Below are 18,948 nucleotides of genomic sequence, written 5' to 3' on the forward strand. Positions count from 1 at the left end.
AAATATATTTAGTTGAAATATAGTTAATGTACAATGTTATATTGGTGTCAATGTACACAATAGTGCTCTGACAATTACATACTTTGCTAAATGCTCACCATGATAAATGTAGATACTATCTGTAGATAATATCATACAAAGATTCCACAATATTATTGACTATATTCCCTGTGCTGGAATTTCATCCCTATGGATAATTTTTTGTAACTGGAAGCCTGCACCTCTTCATCTGCTTCACCCACTTTGACCGCCCTCCCATCCCTCTTCCCCATGCAGTATATATATAAGAATTCTGATGTTACTTGCGGGATGATTTTACTCTTTCCTCAATCCACAGCATGTATGTGTCTTGCTTGGGATGAAAATAAAATGTATTTTCATGATGTTAAAGCCATGAAATTTAGGAGAAAATGACCATACTAACCACAAAGTGCTTAATATCAAAAGAAAAGTATTCTTAATATGAGTACAAGTTTTCTTCCCAAATGAACAAACTCTGCATATTATATGCCAAGATGATATATTTAATTTAAAATACAAACAAAGTACAAAATTTCAGGAAATATATTATTTGAAATGATGCATATTGATAATATAACCTGATATAGAACTAGTTTATGTATTTGTGAGAATGTTTTGACTTATTTCTAAAAATCCCTGTAAAACCAAGAGTCAAATTACTGGCTTTACTGCATCTCCATATAATAGGTGTTTCCAAGGGGTGGAGAGTAGTCCATCTCCATATCAATAGGTAATTACAGGGGTAAGTAAGGGCTTATCTGGACCAGAGAGGATGGGTGGGAGCTTCTTCTTCTGCAGCTGGGTGAGAAGAGACAAGGGGAAGCAGAAGTGAACTGCTTGTAAGAAATGAATGGGTCTCTCCCACTTTATTTCTCCCTCTGATTAATTTCAGTTCCAAATGTATTTTGCACTGGGATTTTCCCCCCGAGTTACAGTAAATCAGCAGGTATTTAGTGAGTGAATTAAAATGATGGAAACAAAAACATCCACCTCCTCAAATGTCAAAGTTCTACAGATCTATACAATTTCAGTTCTCTTTATCTTTATAGAGTATTTTTCTGAAAATGTTAGTAAATTTATAAAAGTTTAAAACATACTTTCTATTACAAGAAAAATTAGTATCTTGAGACATTAACTATTAACATATATGAAATGTTCTTTCCATTGAACCCCCACTTACTAATTTGACTCTTGGTTTTACAGGGATTTTTAGAAATAAGTCAAAACATTCTCACAAATACATAAACTAGTTCTATATCAGGTTATATTATCAATATGCATCATTTCAAACAATATATTTCCTGAAATTTTGTACTTTGTTTGTATTTTAAATTAAATATATCATCTTGGCATATAATATGCAGAGTTTGTTCATTTGGGAAGAAAACTTGTACTCATATTAAGAATACTTTTCTTTTGAATAAAAAATGATGAAATATTAGGGTTTACATCTCATTAGAAGTTAGGGTGATAATATTCTTGACAACTGAAGTTCTATAAACCCTCTTATTAACCCAAGAGATTGATAGCACATATATTAAAGAATCAGAGAGATTCTTGTGAAGAGCAATCACTCACCTTTCTTTGTGAGATTAATTGCTGTAAATGCAAGCATATGAGTATATGAAGAATGCATGTTGAAATCAGCTGCTTTTAATTTTTTTTAAATAAACAGTCCAACATAAGGAGAATCAGAGCAAGGGATATATGGGGTCTCTTGGAAATAATCCAGAAAAGAAGATTTTGTATTATTTATATAACTTACCCTTTGTCAAGTCTAAATGGAAAATATATGAAGCTTTATTCTTTAGCAAATAGTTACTTCAAGGATCTGCTATTTAGAGAAAAAAGAATTAGTTAATCAAGCAAAAATAATCAGTGATAAATCTTGGATCATACAATAATAACAATTATAATTACTTTGTCAATAGAAAAGATAATTACATTTTAAATTTCTTTAAAAAGAATGTTTTTATTAAAGCTATATTTCTAAAGAAGTTCATATTCTTCAGTTTAAGTCAGTGGATTGATTGCCAATAATTTAAAGTAATCAATGTGTATTTCTTTTATCTATTTATTACAAATTTAATATCTCTATCTGCTTTATACTATTTTTCCCTTCTGTTAGGTCTCATGGACTAATTTTCTAGGAAACATACTTTCAGATCTATGGGTCAGATTATTCATTTGACAGCAGAATTTTACATACAGAGATTTTTGGGTACATACCTGTGTGGACATGCACATGAAGCCAAAGAATGAGCGCCACAAACACTCAAAGTAGGAGAGCAAGGTACAAGCTTTTATTTAGAAATAAAGTGAGAGGAAAGAGCTCCTGGCTCAAGCCAGGAGGGCACAAGAGAGCCCCAGGTGGTGCGTTGTCTAGGTGATTTATAGGCAGTAGAGGATTTGGGGGAATTGAAGGCTTAGGGTGTGGACTTGTACCACCTGCTCTGCTCTCAAGGTGGGCTGGGTTGTTGTCTGTAGCATCTTTATGTGTTGAGAGATACTAACTACACTAGTTGAATGAGGACTTCTTAATGTACATACGGGTAAAACTGCAATATTTCCACAACCTCTCACCTGGCTTTAGTGCATCTCCATACAATAGGTGTTTCCAAGGGGTGGAGAGTAGTCCATCTCCATATCAATAGGTAATTACAGGGGTAAGTAAGGGCTTATCTGGACCAGAGAGGATGGGTGGGAGCTTCTTCTTCTGCAGCTGGGTGAGAAGAGACGAGGGGAAGCAGAAGTGAACTGCTTGTAAGAAATAAATGGGACTCTCCCAATTTTTTTCTCCCTCTGATTGATTTCAGTTCCAAATGTATTTTGCACTGGGATTTTTCCCCCGAGTTACAGTATATGATTGTCAAACCATTATGTTGTATACTTGAAACTAATGTAATATTTTATATCAGTCAAAATTCAATTCAAAATATATCAAAAAATCTTGCTTAACCAAAATTAAAGGTATATTTTTCCACATTAAAGAAAGGGTGAAATGCCATCATAAAACATTACCATGCACCTGGGGTTCTCTTCAGCATTCTAAGCACATGAATATCACTCTCAGGAATCAAAGCAAGCATGACGTCTCCATCCATTCATGTACCCATCAGCTGTAGCTCCAGACATTTAGCCTCAGTGTACTGCAGCCCCAGTCACTGCATCAGGGTTCAGGCACCTGGGGAGGGTAAGTGCATGTGAGCTACCATCAGCCTCTTGGAAAGATATTTTGTGAAAGCAGTTCTAAAAACATCCAAATGCACTGTATTTCAAGGGGTTGGGTTATCTGGGCACCATCAGATGGCAGGGATTCCTAAACATATTGTTTATGTTTGAGACAGATCTTTGAAAGCAACCAGCAGTGTCAAGGACCATGTATACCCCAAGTTCTTATAGTTAAATATATCTATTATATACACCCTTAAATTATGTATATCGATACCCTGGTGGAAGTATCAGTGCAACTATCAGGCTTACATAACATATAATGTCCTTTGGTCTGACTTTTCATTTGGTATTTTCATAAAGTATGAACTGCCACTAATACTTATTCTCTTTTTAACAATGACTATAAGGTTAGAGAGATAAAAATCCCTATGCAAACATCATCAACAAGAACGTCTTTCAGACTAAGGATTACAATTTCTAGTGTTCTTTGTGCTTAAATGGATCAATCTTAGAAAAAGTTTAAGTTCAAGCAATATGGTAAATTTGATATATTCCATGTCATAATTACAAACAAGGTACAAAACTGACCACTACATTCCTAGTTGTAATAATATTTCTATATTGTAATTGTAACAGAGTGCAGAGAGCATCAAGTCAGGAAAAAGAACTAATGACACTTAACCTGACTGCCTAGAGCGAGAGCCACCCAGTCTTTTCTTGTGTAAATTACCCGAGGCTTCTGAGAAATGCGCCTACCCTAAGTTAGATAACTAGAAGTGGGCAACAGCCTGGGAACGCCTGGGGATGTAACCCATGAAAAGTCACATAGACATGCTTGGGTAAGCAAGAGATAACAATTGAAGCGGGCAGGCAACTGGCACGTTCCCCAAAAAGGTTACAATGTTTACCATTAGTTACAATATAGAGTGTGTTTTAAACCTATTAGTTGTAGAACTGCACAGGCTTTAGTGTAACTGCTGTGAAGATCCTATATAATCAGTACCCAAAGTTGCTTCGAAGTCAGCAGCTCAGACTCGACCTGCGTTTCAGGGGAGGTGCTGTTGACCCCAGCTTGCTGGCTGAATAAAGACTTTGCTTAAATTTTCATCTCCATGTCCATGTGTCTTGTTCTCTGGGAAACCCTGGAGTCCAAGACCCTAACATTTGGGGGCTCGTCCGGGATCCGTGCAGCTTCCCTGAGAACAAAGGACGGCTGGAGGCAAGGTCTAATTGTCCAGACGGGGCAGTGTAATTCGAGGGTCACCCCCTCGTGTCTGCATAAATCCATTATAAAGCGGGAGTCGCCATCCCGTGTATGGTCTCGAGTTAGTCACCCCGAGTGAGAGAGTCCGGGTTGGTAGTCCCGGCCCCCGGGTTAGTGACCCTGGGTGAAGTCCAGGTGACTAATCCTGTCCCTAGGGTCTGAGTGACTCAACCTTAGGAAAGCAAGTCCGATCGGCAGGAACCTGGTGCCCAAGGAGGAAAAGATCAAGCTCATCACCCTGCGGCAGTCCGAGTGGACGCCTTTCGGGAGAATCATGAGAGTTTTTGAGGATCCTGAAAGTGGTGAGAGTGGTGAGCACCAGAGTGAAAGAAGGACCGGTCCGAACGAGTGCGATCAGATGTGGTGTGTGTGCTTGGTGTTATCATTGATTGTTTTATTGTGTTTTGGTTTCGGTTTATATTTTTCTTGCGCTTCTCATTTTAAATTTCCTTGTTCTAAGGTTCTCCTGCTCTCTCCGTTCTTCCTTTCTGCCACTACATCATTCCCCGCGGGCATGGGTCGGGCAATTAAGAGCCATTAGGGCGCCCGCCGCTACAAGACTCCCATGACAGGATAAGGGGGTCACAGCTGCAAATCCCAGATAAATACGTGTCCCCTGCAGAAGAAAAACTGTGCAACGACAGGCACCCGTTCACAAGCACATACAACAGTCATCTTGTTTGAAGTGGCATCTTCATCCTTTGCCCTTGTCTCCCTCATATTCTTTTTCTTCTTCTTTTTCACTATGGGTCAGACTCAGGCAACTCCTAAGAGTCTGATCCTTTCCCATTTCCCGAAGGTTAAGGAACAGGCCTTAAATATGAGCCTTGGCATCAAGAAGGGTAAGCTCGACACCTTTTGCTCAGTCGAGTGGCCTTCCTTTGGAGTAGGCTGGCTGACCCAGGGGTCTCTTTCCCTGGACCTTATCGGCAAAGTCAAAACCATTATCTCCCGACCAACCCCTGAGGGCCACCCTGACCAACTCCCCTATATATTGGTCTGGGAAAATCTAGCCGAGAATCCTCCGTCCTGGCTGAGGCCCTTTTTGGTGGGGAAACCTCATACTGACCCACTAAATAAAAATTAAAGCCCTCTGATCTCAGGGCCAGAAATCCTGTGCACCTGAGTGCGCCACCTGTCCTCCCCGAAAATTCTCCTCTCTACCCCCTTCTGCCAGTTGAGCAGCCACCCCGTATGCGGAAGAGAGGGGTGAAGCTACCGGGAGGACAGAAAACAAGGCTGGGGAACCCAGTGGGAACCAGGCGGCCGCAGCTTCCCCAGACTCTTCAGCAGAGGGAGGCAGGAGGCCGAAAAGAGCTTCCCCACACTCCCCCGCCCTGGCCCCACGCTGGGCGCCAGGTAGAACAGGAAGAACGCAGTTAAGGCCTCGGGGAGTCAGGGAACAAGAAGGGGAGGCTCCCTCCTCCACCTCAGAAGGAGCAGTGCCGGTTCTGCCTGTGCGCGCCATCGGTACAGGCATCACTCAACAATATCAATACTGGCCCTTTTCATCTAGTGACCTCTATAATTGGAGGACTCAGAACCCTCCCTTCTCAGAGGACCCCAAGTGTCTTATAGGTCTAGTGGAGTCCATTATGTTTACCCATCATCCCACATGGGACGACTGCCAGCAATTGCTCTGCACTCTCTTCACAATGGAAGAGCGAGAGCGTATCCTCAATGAGGCCAGGAAAAATGTCCTCAGAGAGAATAAAAGACCTACTACCCTCCAGCCCATCATCGACGAGGCGTTCCCACTTACGCGCCCAGATTGGGACTTCGGGACTGCAGAAAGTAGGGAGTGTCTCCGGGTCTACCGCCAAACTCTGATGATTGGTCTCCGGGCGGCCGCCACATGGCCCACTAACCTGGCTAAGGTAAAAACTATTGTTCAGAGGGAAATGGAAAGCCCAGCTGCATATCTGGAAAGGCTGTTTGACGCTTACAGGCAGTATACCCCTATAAACCCAGAAGCAGAGGAACATAGGTCAGCTGTAGTCCTCTCATTCATCAACCAGGCAGCCCCCGATATCCAGAGAAAACTCCACAAGTGGGAGGACCTAGGAGAGATATCTATTAGGGAACTGCTGCAGCAGGCAGAGAAGGTCTTCAATGCTAGGGAAACTCCGGAGGATAGAGAAGAAAGGCTGAGGAAAGAGAAATGGGTAATGCAAGAGAAAAATAGGAAGGAAGACAGAGAATTTCAGAAGAGGGAGAACAAGAAGCAGAGGGAGGAGATGGCCAGGATATTCCTGGCCGGGGTGAAGGAGGGCCCTAGGCCACCTCGAGGAACAGGACCCCACCAATCCCGACTGAGATCAATGCGCCCTGTGTAAGAGATATGGACATTGGAAGAGGGAGTGCCCCCAAAGGAGGGAACAAGGAAGAGAGAACCCTGTTAAGACCCTGCACCTAGGAGAGGAGGATTGATGGGGACAGGGCTTGGCACCCCTCCCCGAGTCCTGGGTAACCCTATGCGTGAAGGGGACTCCCATTGGGTTCATGGTAGATACTGGAGCACAATATTCAGTTCTTAACCAGGCACACAGTCCCCTGAACCCAGGACACACAAGTATAGTCCAGGAAGCGACAGGGTCCAAGAAATGTGCCTGGACCACTAGCAGAAAAGTGGACCTAGGAAGGCATCAGGTCTCTCACTCATTTCTGGTCGTACCTGAGAGCCCCACACCTGAGAGCCCTGAGAGAGTTGATAAGTAGAGACTTACTAACCAAGGTTGGGGCGCGCATTCATTTTGAACCCGAAGAGATAAAAATCATGGACAAAGAAGGGCAGCCCCTACAACTGGTGCATGTGTTAACTCTGTCCCTGGTCGATGAACATCGTCTGTTTCAAGCGGATCAAGAAAGGGGGGCCGGAGAGAAATAGACTCTTGGTTACAGAGGTTCCCTTCCTCATGGGCCGAGATCAGAGGAATTGGTCTCGCTAAGCACCTATCCCCGGTCGTTGTTCAACTCAAAGCCGCGGCTCTACCCATCCGGATCCAGCAATATCCAATGCCGGAAGAGGCTAAGAAAGGGATAGCACCCCATATCCATAGACTGTTGGAGACAGGAATCCTTAAAACCTGCCAATCTGCATGGAATATGCCCCTGCTTCCAGTGAGGAAGCCTGGCAGTAGAGATTACAGACCAGTGCAGGACTTGCGGAAAGTCAATGAGAGGGTAGAAGACATCCATCCTACCTTAAGTGCCCAACCCTTACATCCTACTCAGCCACCTGCCACCCACGCATGTGTGGTATACTACTCTGGACCTGAAAGATGCCTTCTTTAGTATCCCAATCTCTGAAGTTAGTCAGCCTTTGTTTGCCTTTGAGTGGCAAGAGCCAGAGGGGGGAAGAAAAGGGCAGCTTACCTGGACTAGACTACCACAGGGCTTCAAGAACTCTCCCACCTTATTCAATGAAGCCTTAAGCCAGGACCTGGAGCCCTTTCGCAGGAGCCACCCCTGTGTGACACTGCTGCAGTATGTGGATGACCTGTTGCTGGCCACGGAAACCCATGAAGAGTGTGAAGAAGCCACGGGGAACTTGCTGGCTGAACTGGGCGAACTGAGATATCGAGCCAGCGCCAAGAAAGCCCACATCTGTCAGAAGTCAGTAGTCTACTTGGAGTACAAAATGTCTAATGGAGCCAGGTGTCTAACGCAAGCCATGAAACAAACTATCCTGACTATCCCCGTCCCTTCCTCACCCCGGGGAGTGAGAGAATTTCTTGGCTCAGCCGGGTTTTGCAGGCTCTAGATTCCAGGGTAGGCAGAAATAGCCTGACCACTATATGAAGCGACCAAAGAAGGGCCGGGCTGGCAATGGACTCAAGAACAACAAGAGGCTTTTGACAGACTAAAAGATGCTCTCCTCCGGGCCCCCGCCCTATCTCTGCCAGACCCAGAAAAACCCTTTATCCTGTTTATAGATGAAAAGAAGAGAGTGGCTAAAAGAGTCCTGGCTCAGCAGCTGGGCCCATGGAAAAGACCTGTGGCCTATTTGTCCAAGCGGCTAGACCCAGTGGCCTCCAGGTGGCCACCTTGCCTGCATATCCTAGCAGCTATCACTCTACTAGTAAAAGAGGCAGACAAGCTGACTTTTGGCCAGAACCCGAGAGTAACAGCCCCACATACCGTAGAGAGGATCCTCAAGCATCCTCCAAGAAAATGGATGATGAAGGCAAGGCTCACCCACTACCAAGGGCTCCTACTAGATTCTCCACGAATCGCCTTCTCTGACCCAGTAACCCTAAATCCTGCCACCCTTCTGCCAGACCCAGATCTGACGACCCCCATCCATGACTGTAGAGACATCCTTTCCGAAATTATCCAGGTGCAAGCAGACCTGAAAGACACACCGTTACCAAACTGTGAGCTAAATTAGTATACAGATGGGAGCAGCTTTGTGCAGGAGGGGGTCAGGAGAGCAGGGGCAGCAGTAGTAACCCACAAAGGAGAAGTTGTCTGGAGCGCAGCTCTGCCCCCTGGCACCTCAGCATAGAAGGCGGAACTTATTGCTCTCGCTGAGGCCCTGGAAAGAGCAGAAGGCAAGCGGGCCAACATTTACACAGATAGCAGATATGCCTTTGGCACTGTCCATGTCCACGGTGCCATCTACTGAGAAAGAGGATTCTGTCCCGCGGAAGGGAAAGGACTGAAGAATCTGCAAGAAGTCCAAAGACTACTAGCTGCTGTCAAAACACCCAAAGCGGTAGCAGTTATACATGTACCAGGCCACCAATCAAAGAAGACACCTGAGGCCATCGGCAACAGCCATGCTGATGCGAAAGCTAAGAGGGCAGCCCTCTCGGACTCCCTTGTACTTGCAGCCCTAGAAATACCCATACCTGAACTGCCCGCCTTGCCACCCAAACCTGAGTATTCCCCCCAAGATCTTGAGTGGATTAAGAAACAAGTCTCGGAGAAAGTGTTTAGAGAGGGAAATTGGAGTAGGGACCAAGAAGGTAGGTTGATCCTGCCAGAAGCATTGGGGCAGTACATGCTTGCTAATCTGCATAAGTCCACCCATCTAGGCTGGAAAAAGCTGCTCAGCCTTTTCCAGTCCGCGCAGTTGGTGTTTCCCCACCAGAATGAGGCAGCTCGTCAGATCATGAAAGAATGCAGTAGCTGTGCAATGCTAAGACCAGCCCCAAGAGGGCTGAACCCGGCAGGTACCCAGGAAAGGGAGAGGGCTCCAGGGAAGAATTGGGAAATAGACTTCACTGAAATAAAACCAGGGAAGTATGGATACAAGTATTTGCTAGTTATAGTAGATACTTTCTCTGGGTGGGTAGAGGCCTTTCCAACCAAGCATGAGACTAGCCAAGTAGTAGCAAAAAGATTAATTGAAGAAATCATCCCCAGATATGGGATCCCTGAAGCAATAGGTTCCGATAATGGTCCAGCTTTCGTTAGCAAAATCCTGCAAGGACTAGCCCTAGCTTTGGGAGTAGATTGGAAGTTACATTGTGCTTATAACCCACAAAGCTCTGGGCAGGTAGAAAGAATGAATCGGACCCTGATGGAGACCCTTTCTAAATTGGTATTGGAGACTGGCAGGACTGAGTGACCCTCCTTCCCTTAGCCATCTTCCGTGCTCGGAACTCCCCCTATGTACATAGTTTAACTCCATTTAAGATAATGTATGGGGCCCCTCCACCCATAACCCGGCGAGTGCAGCTTCCTGGTGCAGAGGACCCATCCCCTGACTATCTGAATGTGTTGCAAGCTCTTGCTAAAGTGCAGCAAGAAATCTAGCCCCTGATCAGAGCATATTATGAGGGCGGGAAAATTCCGAGCCCGGAACATGGCATAGTCCCAGGAGATATAGTATGGGTCAAAAGACACCAAGTGAAGACTCTTGAGCCCAGGTGGAAAGGACCTTATGTTGTATTGTTTACCACCCCCACTGCTCTCAAGGTTGATGGTATCGCTTCATGAGTGTACCACACCCACGTTCGGATCCTACCTCATAACGATCCAAGGAACCGAAAAGAAGACTAGAAGGTGCAGCAGTATCCTGCCAATCCCCTAAAACTACAGCCGAAGATGAAAGAGATCCTGCTAATAAGCTCCTTAGTATAGATCTTCACAGGAGCCACATCTGTGGGGATCAGAGGCACCAACCCCCATCAACCAAGGAACCTTACCTGGATGCTGATTGATAGCGACAATGGAGAAGTCATCAACTCCACACAACACAGTGCGCCAATCGGAACCTGGTGGACTGACTTGTATTTCTGCTTTCGGCAGATCAACCCCATTTACCGATCCATCCCTCCAAATTTGGCTCGCTCCCATGGGTTTTATGCTTGCCCAGGAACAGGTAAAGGAAGGCACTGTGGGGGGGGGGCATGACTTCTTTTGTGCCAGCTGGGACTGTGTAACCTCGAACGATAGAGATTGGAGATGGACAGTTACAAAAATCGATTCTGTCAAATTTACTTATGTCAACAAGAGCATCCCTCATCACCAGCCTATGACCCTTTACAAAACCAAGGCTTGTGACAAAACGGACCAAGATTGGGTAAGAGTTCAATTCACTGAGATGGGCAAAAACACTGAGGTATCGCGCTAGATAAACAGACTAGCATGGAGAATAGTGTATTATAAATATGGGTGGGGGCATGCCGGCTTGACCCTTATCATTAAATTAACCGTGTCAACTCCCACCACCGCCGTAGGTCCCAACCCAGTTATAAATCCCCAGAAACCTTCAATCCAAGACAACAGCCTAAGCAAAAAAGATGAGAAAATGCTGACCAGAATGCTTGCTCCAGAGCCCACGAGAGGACTGAGTCCATCAGCCTCTGAGTTATGGGCCCAGCACACTCCCTCCGAGTTAGATAATCCCATGTGGGAAATGGTGCAGGCTGTAGCAGAGACTCTTAACCACACCACTTCCTCCCTCACTGATCCCTGTTGGCTATGCTACCCAGGTTCACCCCCCTTCTATGAGGCAATCGAGATAAATGGCTCCTACACTATCAACAACTCCCATCCCACTTACTGGGAAGAGAGACCGTGGGGACTTACAAACGCTCAGGTCTCAGTCGTTGGTACGTGTGTAGGCACAGTCACAATGACCCAGAGCCAGTTATGCTCCTCCTATAATAACACTACGTGAGAGCAGGGAAAGTAGATTATACCCTCCTCGGGCTAGTGGCTCTGCTCAAAGACAGGCCTTCACTCCGGTCCTATCCACCTCTGTGTTCAATGCTAACAGTGAGTTTTGTGTGCTGGTGGCCATTCTACCTCGCCTAATGTATCATTCTCATGAATCTCTCCTTTCTTATTGGGAAGAAAGGCTGAGCCCCCACCGGAGCAAGAGGGAAGTTGTTACCGCCCTGACCATTGGGACCCTCTTCTCCCTAGAGATAGCAGGGGCAGGCACTGGGGTCGCAGCCCTCGTGACACAGGAAAAAGGGCTCACAGCCCTGAGGCTGGCAGTCGACAGGGACCTAGAACAACTCCGACAGTCAATATCAGACCTGGAGCAATCCCTCACCTCCTTGTCAGAGGTGGTCCTACAGAACCGAAGAGGCCTGGATCTCTTGTTCTTAAAAGAAGGTGGGCTATGCGCAGCCCTAAAAGAAGAATGCTGTTTCTATGTAGATAAGACAAGTGCAGTCAGAGATTCCTTAGCCAAACTAAAAAAAGATCTTGACAGGCAGCGTAAAGAATGTGAAAGCAGCAGCAGCGAAGGCTGGTTTGAGTCTTGGTTCAAGCACAAGCCATTGTTTGCTACCCTCCTCTTGGCCGTTGCAGGGCCACTGGTCATCCTGCTGTTTTTGCTTCCCATTGGCCTGTGTATAATAAACAGGCTGCTTAAGTTTGTGCAAGAGAAGTTTGACACTGTCCAACTCCTGGTCCTTCGCCAAAAATATCAGGCCCTAGACACTGCTGCAGAAGATTCCTTAGTCTGATCAAGAAAAGGGGGGAAATGTAACAGAGTGCAGAGGGCATCAAGTCAGGAAAAAGAACTAATACACTTAACCTGACTGCCTAGAGCGAGAGCCACCCAGTCTTTTCTTGTGTAAATTACCCGAGGCTTCTGAGAAATGCGCCTACCTAAGTTAGATAACTAGAAGTAGGCAACAGCCTGGGAACGCCTGGGGATGTAACCCGTGATAAGTCACATAGACATGCTTGGGTAAGCAAGAGATAACAATTGAAGCGGGCAGACAACTAGCGCGTTCCCTAAAAAGGTTACAATGTTTCCCATTAGTTACAATATAGAGTGTGTTTTAAACCTATTAGTTGTACAACTGCGTGGGCTTTAGTGTAACTGCTGTGAAGATCCTATATAATCAGTACCCAAAGTTGCTTCGAAGTCAGCAGCTCAGACTCGGCCTGCGTGTCAGGAGAGGTGCTGTCGACCCCAGCTTGCTGGCTGAATAAAGACTGCTTAAATTTTCATCTCCGTGTCCGTGTGTCTTGTTCTCTGGGAAACCCCAGAGTCCTAGACCCTAACAGTAATATCAACAGCTTTTACAAGTCTATGATTTAAATGTTCAGAAGTAGTTTCTTAACTATGATTATACATTCATCTCTTGGTTGGTGTACCTGTTTCTCTAGATTTGTACCCCAAAGAATGTAACATAAAAGTCATAATTCTTATTTAAAATATAATAGTAATTAACAAAATATAGCAACAATTTTCATTGTTAGAATCATTATTGAAGTAAATATTCATAAAAGAGCATAGAGACATAGCTTATGCAATTTTCCTCACTTCTTTTAATATGTACCTTAATTTAATTTACTCTTAAAAAATTAATATCCTTTTTTGGTAATGGTTTCATAAATTTTGTCGCTTGTTTAGATTCTTGTACCCACTGCTACAATCAAAAACATAATGGTTTCACCCAGTTTCTCTGGTATTCCTTGATAGCCACACCCTCACTCAATCCCTAGTCCCTGGCACCTATTTCTTCATCGTAATAGTTTTGCCATGTGGAGAATTCACATACATAGGACGAACAGTATGTGACTTTTGAGACTGCTCGTTTCACTCAGCATAATTCTTTCGGTTTCACCCGAGTTGTTGCACATAGCTGTAGCACATTTTTAATACTACACAGTAATCTTTTTGATGGGTGTATCACAGGTTGGTAATATCCAATACTCCCTGAAGGTCATTTGGATTGTCCTGATTTTCATGATTCTGAATAAAGCGACTATAAATAGTCAGATACAGATTTTGATTCAAACAATTTTCAATTTCTCTCAAAAACCTAGGGGTGTGATTACTGGGTCACGAGTATATGTTCACCTACATTAGAAACTAGTCAACATTTTCAGATAAGTTGCAAGATTTTACATTACCACCAGCAATGGGTAAGAATTCCAGATGTACATCCTCACATCATTTGGCATTGTCCATATATTTTATTTTAATCATGGTCTCATGTTACCTAAAATGTGCATTTCAATAATGTATATTGATATTGAACATCTTCATGTGCTATTTACCATTCATTTATCATGTTAGTAAGGTGACTGTCCATTTTTTGTGTCACTTATTTTATACTTCTTGAATACTGGGTGCTTTTATATATTTTTAATAAATGATCATTGTCAGAGGGTGATTTATAAATATTTTCATCCACTATATCCTCTAGTGTCTTGTCAGAGTATGATTTGCAAATATTTTCATCCACTACATGCTCTAGTGTCATAGTTTTATTATCATTCTTTTCATAAATCTATTTATTTACTTATATTTATTTTAATATTTTTAGATCCATTTTAGGTTCACAGAAAAATTGAGGACAGATTTCCCACAAACTAACCACAGACATGCACGGCCTCCCACCTTCCAAAAGACATCTTGGTTTTTTTCAAGTTTGACACTAGTGATCAAAGCTGTGTAACTATGTGTGTCATGAGTTTTCAGTTCTTTTGGAAAATACTAATAAGAATGTTTGCCATATCATATGGTGTTAACTATTTTCTAGAAATGCCGTCTGGCCACCTCGCCGTCTCCCGCCCCCACCCTCCCCACCAGCCCCTACGCCGTCACCGCCTTGTCACCACCGCCGACCCTCCGTCCACCCCGCTGTCTCCAGCACCCGGCCTCCTCACCGCCAGGGGCACCACCCCTTTGGTAGGACTGCCCCCTTGGCAGGACCGCCACCTCGGCAGCATCGCTGACCGTCCGGACGCCTCGCTGTCTCCCGCCCCGGCCTCCCCGTCGGCCCCTCTGACGTCGCCGCCTCGGCTGCACCACCGACCGCCCGGCCGCCTTGCCCTATCCCGCGCCCGGCCTCCCCCCACCACTCCGAAGAACAGCCCCCTCTGCAGCACCGCCGACCCTCCAGCCACCCCGCCGTCTCCCGCCCCAGCCTCCGCTCCGGCCCGAAACCCCGCCCCTTCAGCAGTACCACCGGCCGTGGGACTCCCCACCGGCCGGAAGCCCCTCCCCCTCTGCAGCACCGCCGACCGTCTGGCCGCCCCGCCGTCTCCAGCACCCGGCCCCCGCACTGGCCGCTCTGCTGTCATCACCTCGTCAGCACCGCCAACAGTCCGGCCGCTCCGCCTTCTCTCTCCCCGGCCTCCCTGTCGGCCCCTCCGCCATCGGCGCCTCGGCAGCACCGCTGACCCGGCAGCACCGCCAACCGGCCGCGTCGCCTTCTCCCGCCCCTCCTCACCGGCCCGAAGCCCCGCCCCCTCGGCAGCAGCGTCCACCGTCCGGCGCCCCTCCTCCCGCCCCTCCTCACCGGCCCGAAGCCCCGCCCCCTCGGCAGCAGCGTCCACCGTCCGGCGCCCCTCCTTCTCCCGGCCCGGCCTCCCCATCGACACCACCGCCATCGGCGCCTCAGCAGCAGCACCGACCGTCCGGCCGTGTCGCCATCTCCCGCTCCTTCCTCCCCACCGGCCCGAGGCCCTGCCCCCTCGGCTGCAGCGCCTACCGTCCGTCCGCCCCGCCGTCTCCCGGCCCCGCCCCTCCCCACGGCCCGAAGCCCCGCCCCTTCGGCAGCACTGTCTCCCGCCCCGGCCTCCGCTCTGGCCCGAAGCCCCGCCACGGCCGCGAGCGTCAACACTCCGCCGCCGGAAGCCTGGCACCTATTCTCAGCAACCCTTCCACTCCCTGATTTCATTTGTATGTACACGATAACAAACAATAAAAAACAAATACACGATAAATCGTTAATAACTGATAGCAACTAGCAGACATGTAATAAAGGAATAATTAACTACTTTTATTGTGTGTGTAGAAGAATGAATTGTATGTCTCCTTAGAAACATTTTATTTGTTGAGAGTAAATACAGAAATGCTTTTATAACTGAATCATAATCATTTAACAATGAATTTTAATAGATATTTTCCAGAATTAATATAGTTTGATAAATTTACATATCCTGCAAAATAGAAACAGACTCATAAACACAGGGAACAGACTGGTGGTTACCACTGAGATGGGACAAAAATTAGGTGTATAGGATAGAGTTACAAACTTCAATTTATTAAATAATTTAGTCACAGGGATGGAGGTACAGCATAAGAAATAGAGCTAAAAATAAATATATTTTTTATTTAAATATAATAACTAACATCATGGTGATTACTCAGTAATTATACAATTGTTGAATCACTTTTTTATTCATCTGAAGCCAACATACTATTGTATCTCATTGATATTTCAATAGAATTTTTTAATGAATAAAGGAAGAATAAAATGTTTGACAGAGTCTAAATGCAAACAAAATTAGAAACAAATATAGTACATGATATTCAATTCCCATTTCCCTTAAAACAAACATTTTAATGTGTTATTGATAATTGAAGCTATTGGTGATAATTCCTTTAATTTTTAAATTACATTTGTATGTATTCTAAAAATTATAATTAAAGTGTTCAAAACTATTAATAAAACAACCTAACTGAAAGTCTAAAATCAATACTTCTATGGATGTTTCTGCTACATTGAAAATCATCTAATTTTTCAATATCAGATACGGATGACAGAGAAACAGGAAGATGATTAGATAAAATATAAACATTTTCAATGATTCCAGCTCCACATTTATTTTGTCTATCAGCAATTGATAATGGTGTATTTCTCAGATAAAATGCATAGTATAAATAATACGGATTATATATAATGATATATTTCTACAAATGGAATGAAATTATTTTCTATCAGCTTTCTTTAATGCAACACTTCATTATATCTTTCTTTTCTTTCTTTCCTTTCTGCCTTCCTTCTGTCCATCTGTCTGTCTTTCAAAAGCCACAGAACTCATTTTGGTTGGCAAAGATTTTTCTTTAATTGTACAGTTTCTATATATTTCAAAAAACTATTAAACTCTTGAATATCTACCTGAGGGTTAGTGCCCTTTAACTTTATTTGATTGAAATATAATTAATGTACAATATTATATTGGTCCCAGTGTCCAGCATAGTATTTTGATAATTATATACTTTGCTAATACCATGAAAAATGTAGACACTATCTGTAGATAATATCATACAAATATTCCGCAATAATTTTTACTATATTTCCGATGCTGTACTGTCATCCACATGGCTAGTTTATTTTATAACTGGAAGCCTGCACCTCTTTACCCCCTTCACCCACTTTGACCACCCTTCCATCCCTCTTCCCCATGTGATATTTAATGGAGAAACTCTCATGTTACGTGTGGGATGATTTTACTCTTTCCTCAGTCCACAGCAGGTCTGTGTCATGCTTCGGAGGAAAAGATGTATTTTCATGATGTGAAAGTCAGGAAATTTAGGAAAGAAAATGATTATACTAAGCACAAAGTACTTGGATATCATTATTCAATCAGCAGTTCATTAAAATGATTGAAACTAAGACATGAACCTTCTCAAATGTTAATGTTCTACAGATCTGTACAATTTCAATTCTTTATGTCTTTATACATTCATTTAAAAATATATTTTCATAAATTTGTGAAATTTCAAAACATGCTTTCTATTACAAGAAATATTAGTATCATGGGGCATAAGTTATTAAGTTCTATATGAAATGCTCATTTTCTTTAAATCCACACTTGCTGATTTGACTCGGTTTAAAAATGATCATTAGAAATAAGTCAAAACATTCTCATAAATACATAAGGTAGTTCTACATCAGTTTACACAATCAATATAAATCCTTTCAAACAATGTATTTCTCTAAACTTTGTACTTTGTTGTTTAAATTTTAAATCAGACTTACATTATTGGCATGTATTATACAGAGTTTGTTCATTTGGGAAGAAAATTTGTATTCATACTAATAATACCATTTAAAAAAAATCAAACACAGTGAAATCCTAGGTATTTGCCATCTCATTAAAAAGATAAGGATGATACTATTCTTGATAACATATTGAAGAAGTTCTACAACCTTCCTTATTAGCCCAAGAGTAATGGCACATATATTAAAGAATCAGAACAATTGAGTGATTGCTTCTTTCTGGGATTAATTGGTGTAACTGTAAGCATACGGGTATCTGAAGAATATATGCTGAGCATATTTTTTTCTTTTTTTCATAAACAGTACAACATAATGAGAGTCAGAGCAAGGAATATATTGTAAAGGCTACACTTCTCTTAGAAATTATCCAGAAAACAAGCTTTTGTATTATTTTATAACTTACCCTTTTGCTATGGTCAAACCTAAATGGAACATATATGAAGTTTTTTTCTTAAGCAAATAGTTACTTCAAGGATCTGCTATATAGAGAAAAAAGCATTAGTTACTCAAGCAAACTAATCACTGATAAATCTTGGAACTTAAGATAATAAAAATTTTAAAATTATTTGTCAATAGAAAAGATAATTACATTTTAAATTTCCTTATAAATGGTATAATGTTTTTATGAAAGCTTTATTTCTAAAGAAGTTCATAGTATTCCTTTTTAAAAAGTCATTGGATTGATTGCTAACAATCTAAATTAATCAAAATGTCTTACTTTTACTATTTGTTATAATATACTTTTATCTGCTTGTAACATCCTTTCTGTGAGGTGTCATGGACCAATTTTCTAGGGAGCATACTTCAGACCTATGGGTCAGAAATATGCATTTGATACAGCAGAATTTTACATACAGAGATTTTTGGGTACAGACCTGTGTGGGAATGCACAACATTTAGGACTGAAATTAAGTAATTTCAGGCATTAATTTAAATGCACACTCTAAAATTTTAATTTCTTCCCTTTATCTTATCTATATAATAGTCAATTTTACCTATATCTCAAATGCATACATTTTTACACCATATTCAATCTTTACAAACACCCATTTATTTATTTTAGCTTTAAAGTCCAGGAAATGACACACACATTTATAGCCTTTTAAGTTTCAGAGTACTCATTTCCAATAAAAAAAACATTCAATAAAAGCAAATACGAAATGGTCTAACCAAGAAAAGGAGCATAAAATTCAAACTGAAAACTCATGTATATATAGTGTGAATGTTGCAATTTATTCTATAGTTGATGATATAGCCCCTTTTCTCTTAGGG

General features: G+C 43.2%; 1 protein-coding gene across 2 annotated transcripts; it reads right to left on the reverse strand.

The window, feature by feature from the left end:
• Positions 1-1,908: 1,908 nt before the first annotated feature.
• LOC140845855 (uncharacterized) lies at positions 1,909-15,652 on the reverse strand. 2 transcript variants are annotated; one of them, XM_073220993.1, is made up of 3 exons: positions 14,972-15,652; positions 3,050-3,205; positions 1,909-2,743 (listed from the first exon to the last, which is right to left on the reverse strand). In XM_073220993.1, exons 1-2 carry the CDS (start codon positions 15,565-15,567, stop codon positions 3,163-3,165), a joined length of 639 nt encoding a protein of 212 aa, XP_073077094.1. In that variant the 5' UTR covers positions 15,568-15,652; the 3' UTR covers positions 1,909-2,743; positions 3,050-3,162. The 2 variants fall into 2 exon arrangements, with proteins under 2 accessions (XP_073077094.1, XP_073077096.1); XM_073220995.1 differs by having other exon boundaries at positions 1,924-2,743; positions 3,043-3,205.
• Positions 15,653-18,948: the final 3,296 nt, after the last annotated feature.

This window comes from Manis javanica, chromosome 13 (genome assembly GCF_040802235.1).
Source record: "Manis javanica isolate MJ-LG chromosome 13, MJ_LKY, whole genome shotgun sequence".
NCBI classification, from domain to species: domain Eukaryota; kingdom Metazoa; phylum Chordata; class Mammalia; order Pholidota; family Manidae; genus Manis; species Manis javanica.

Bases quoted from the DNA above. Each gene is read 5' to 3' on its own strand.
- LOC140845855 (XM_073220993.1), bottom strand. From the start codon at position 15,567: ATGAAATCAGGGAGTGGAAGGGTTGCTGAGAATAGGTGCCAGGCTTCC. The intron at 3,206-14,971 runs GTGATGACAGCA...TACCCTCCCCAG, and splicing joins CTGTTGGCGGTGCTGACGAG to GTGCCTGAACCCTGATGCAG.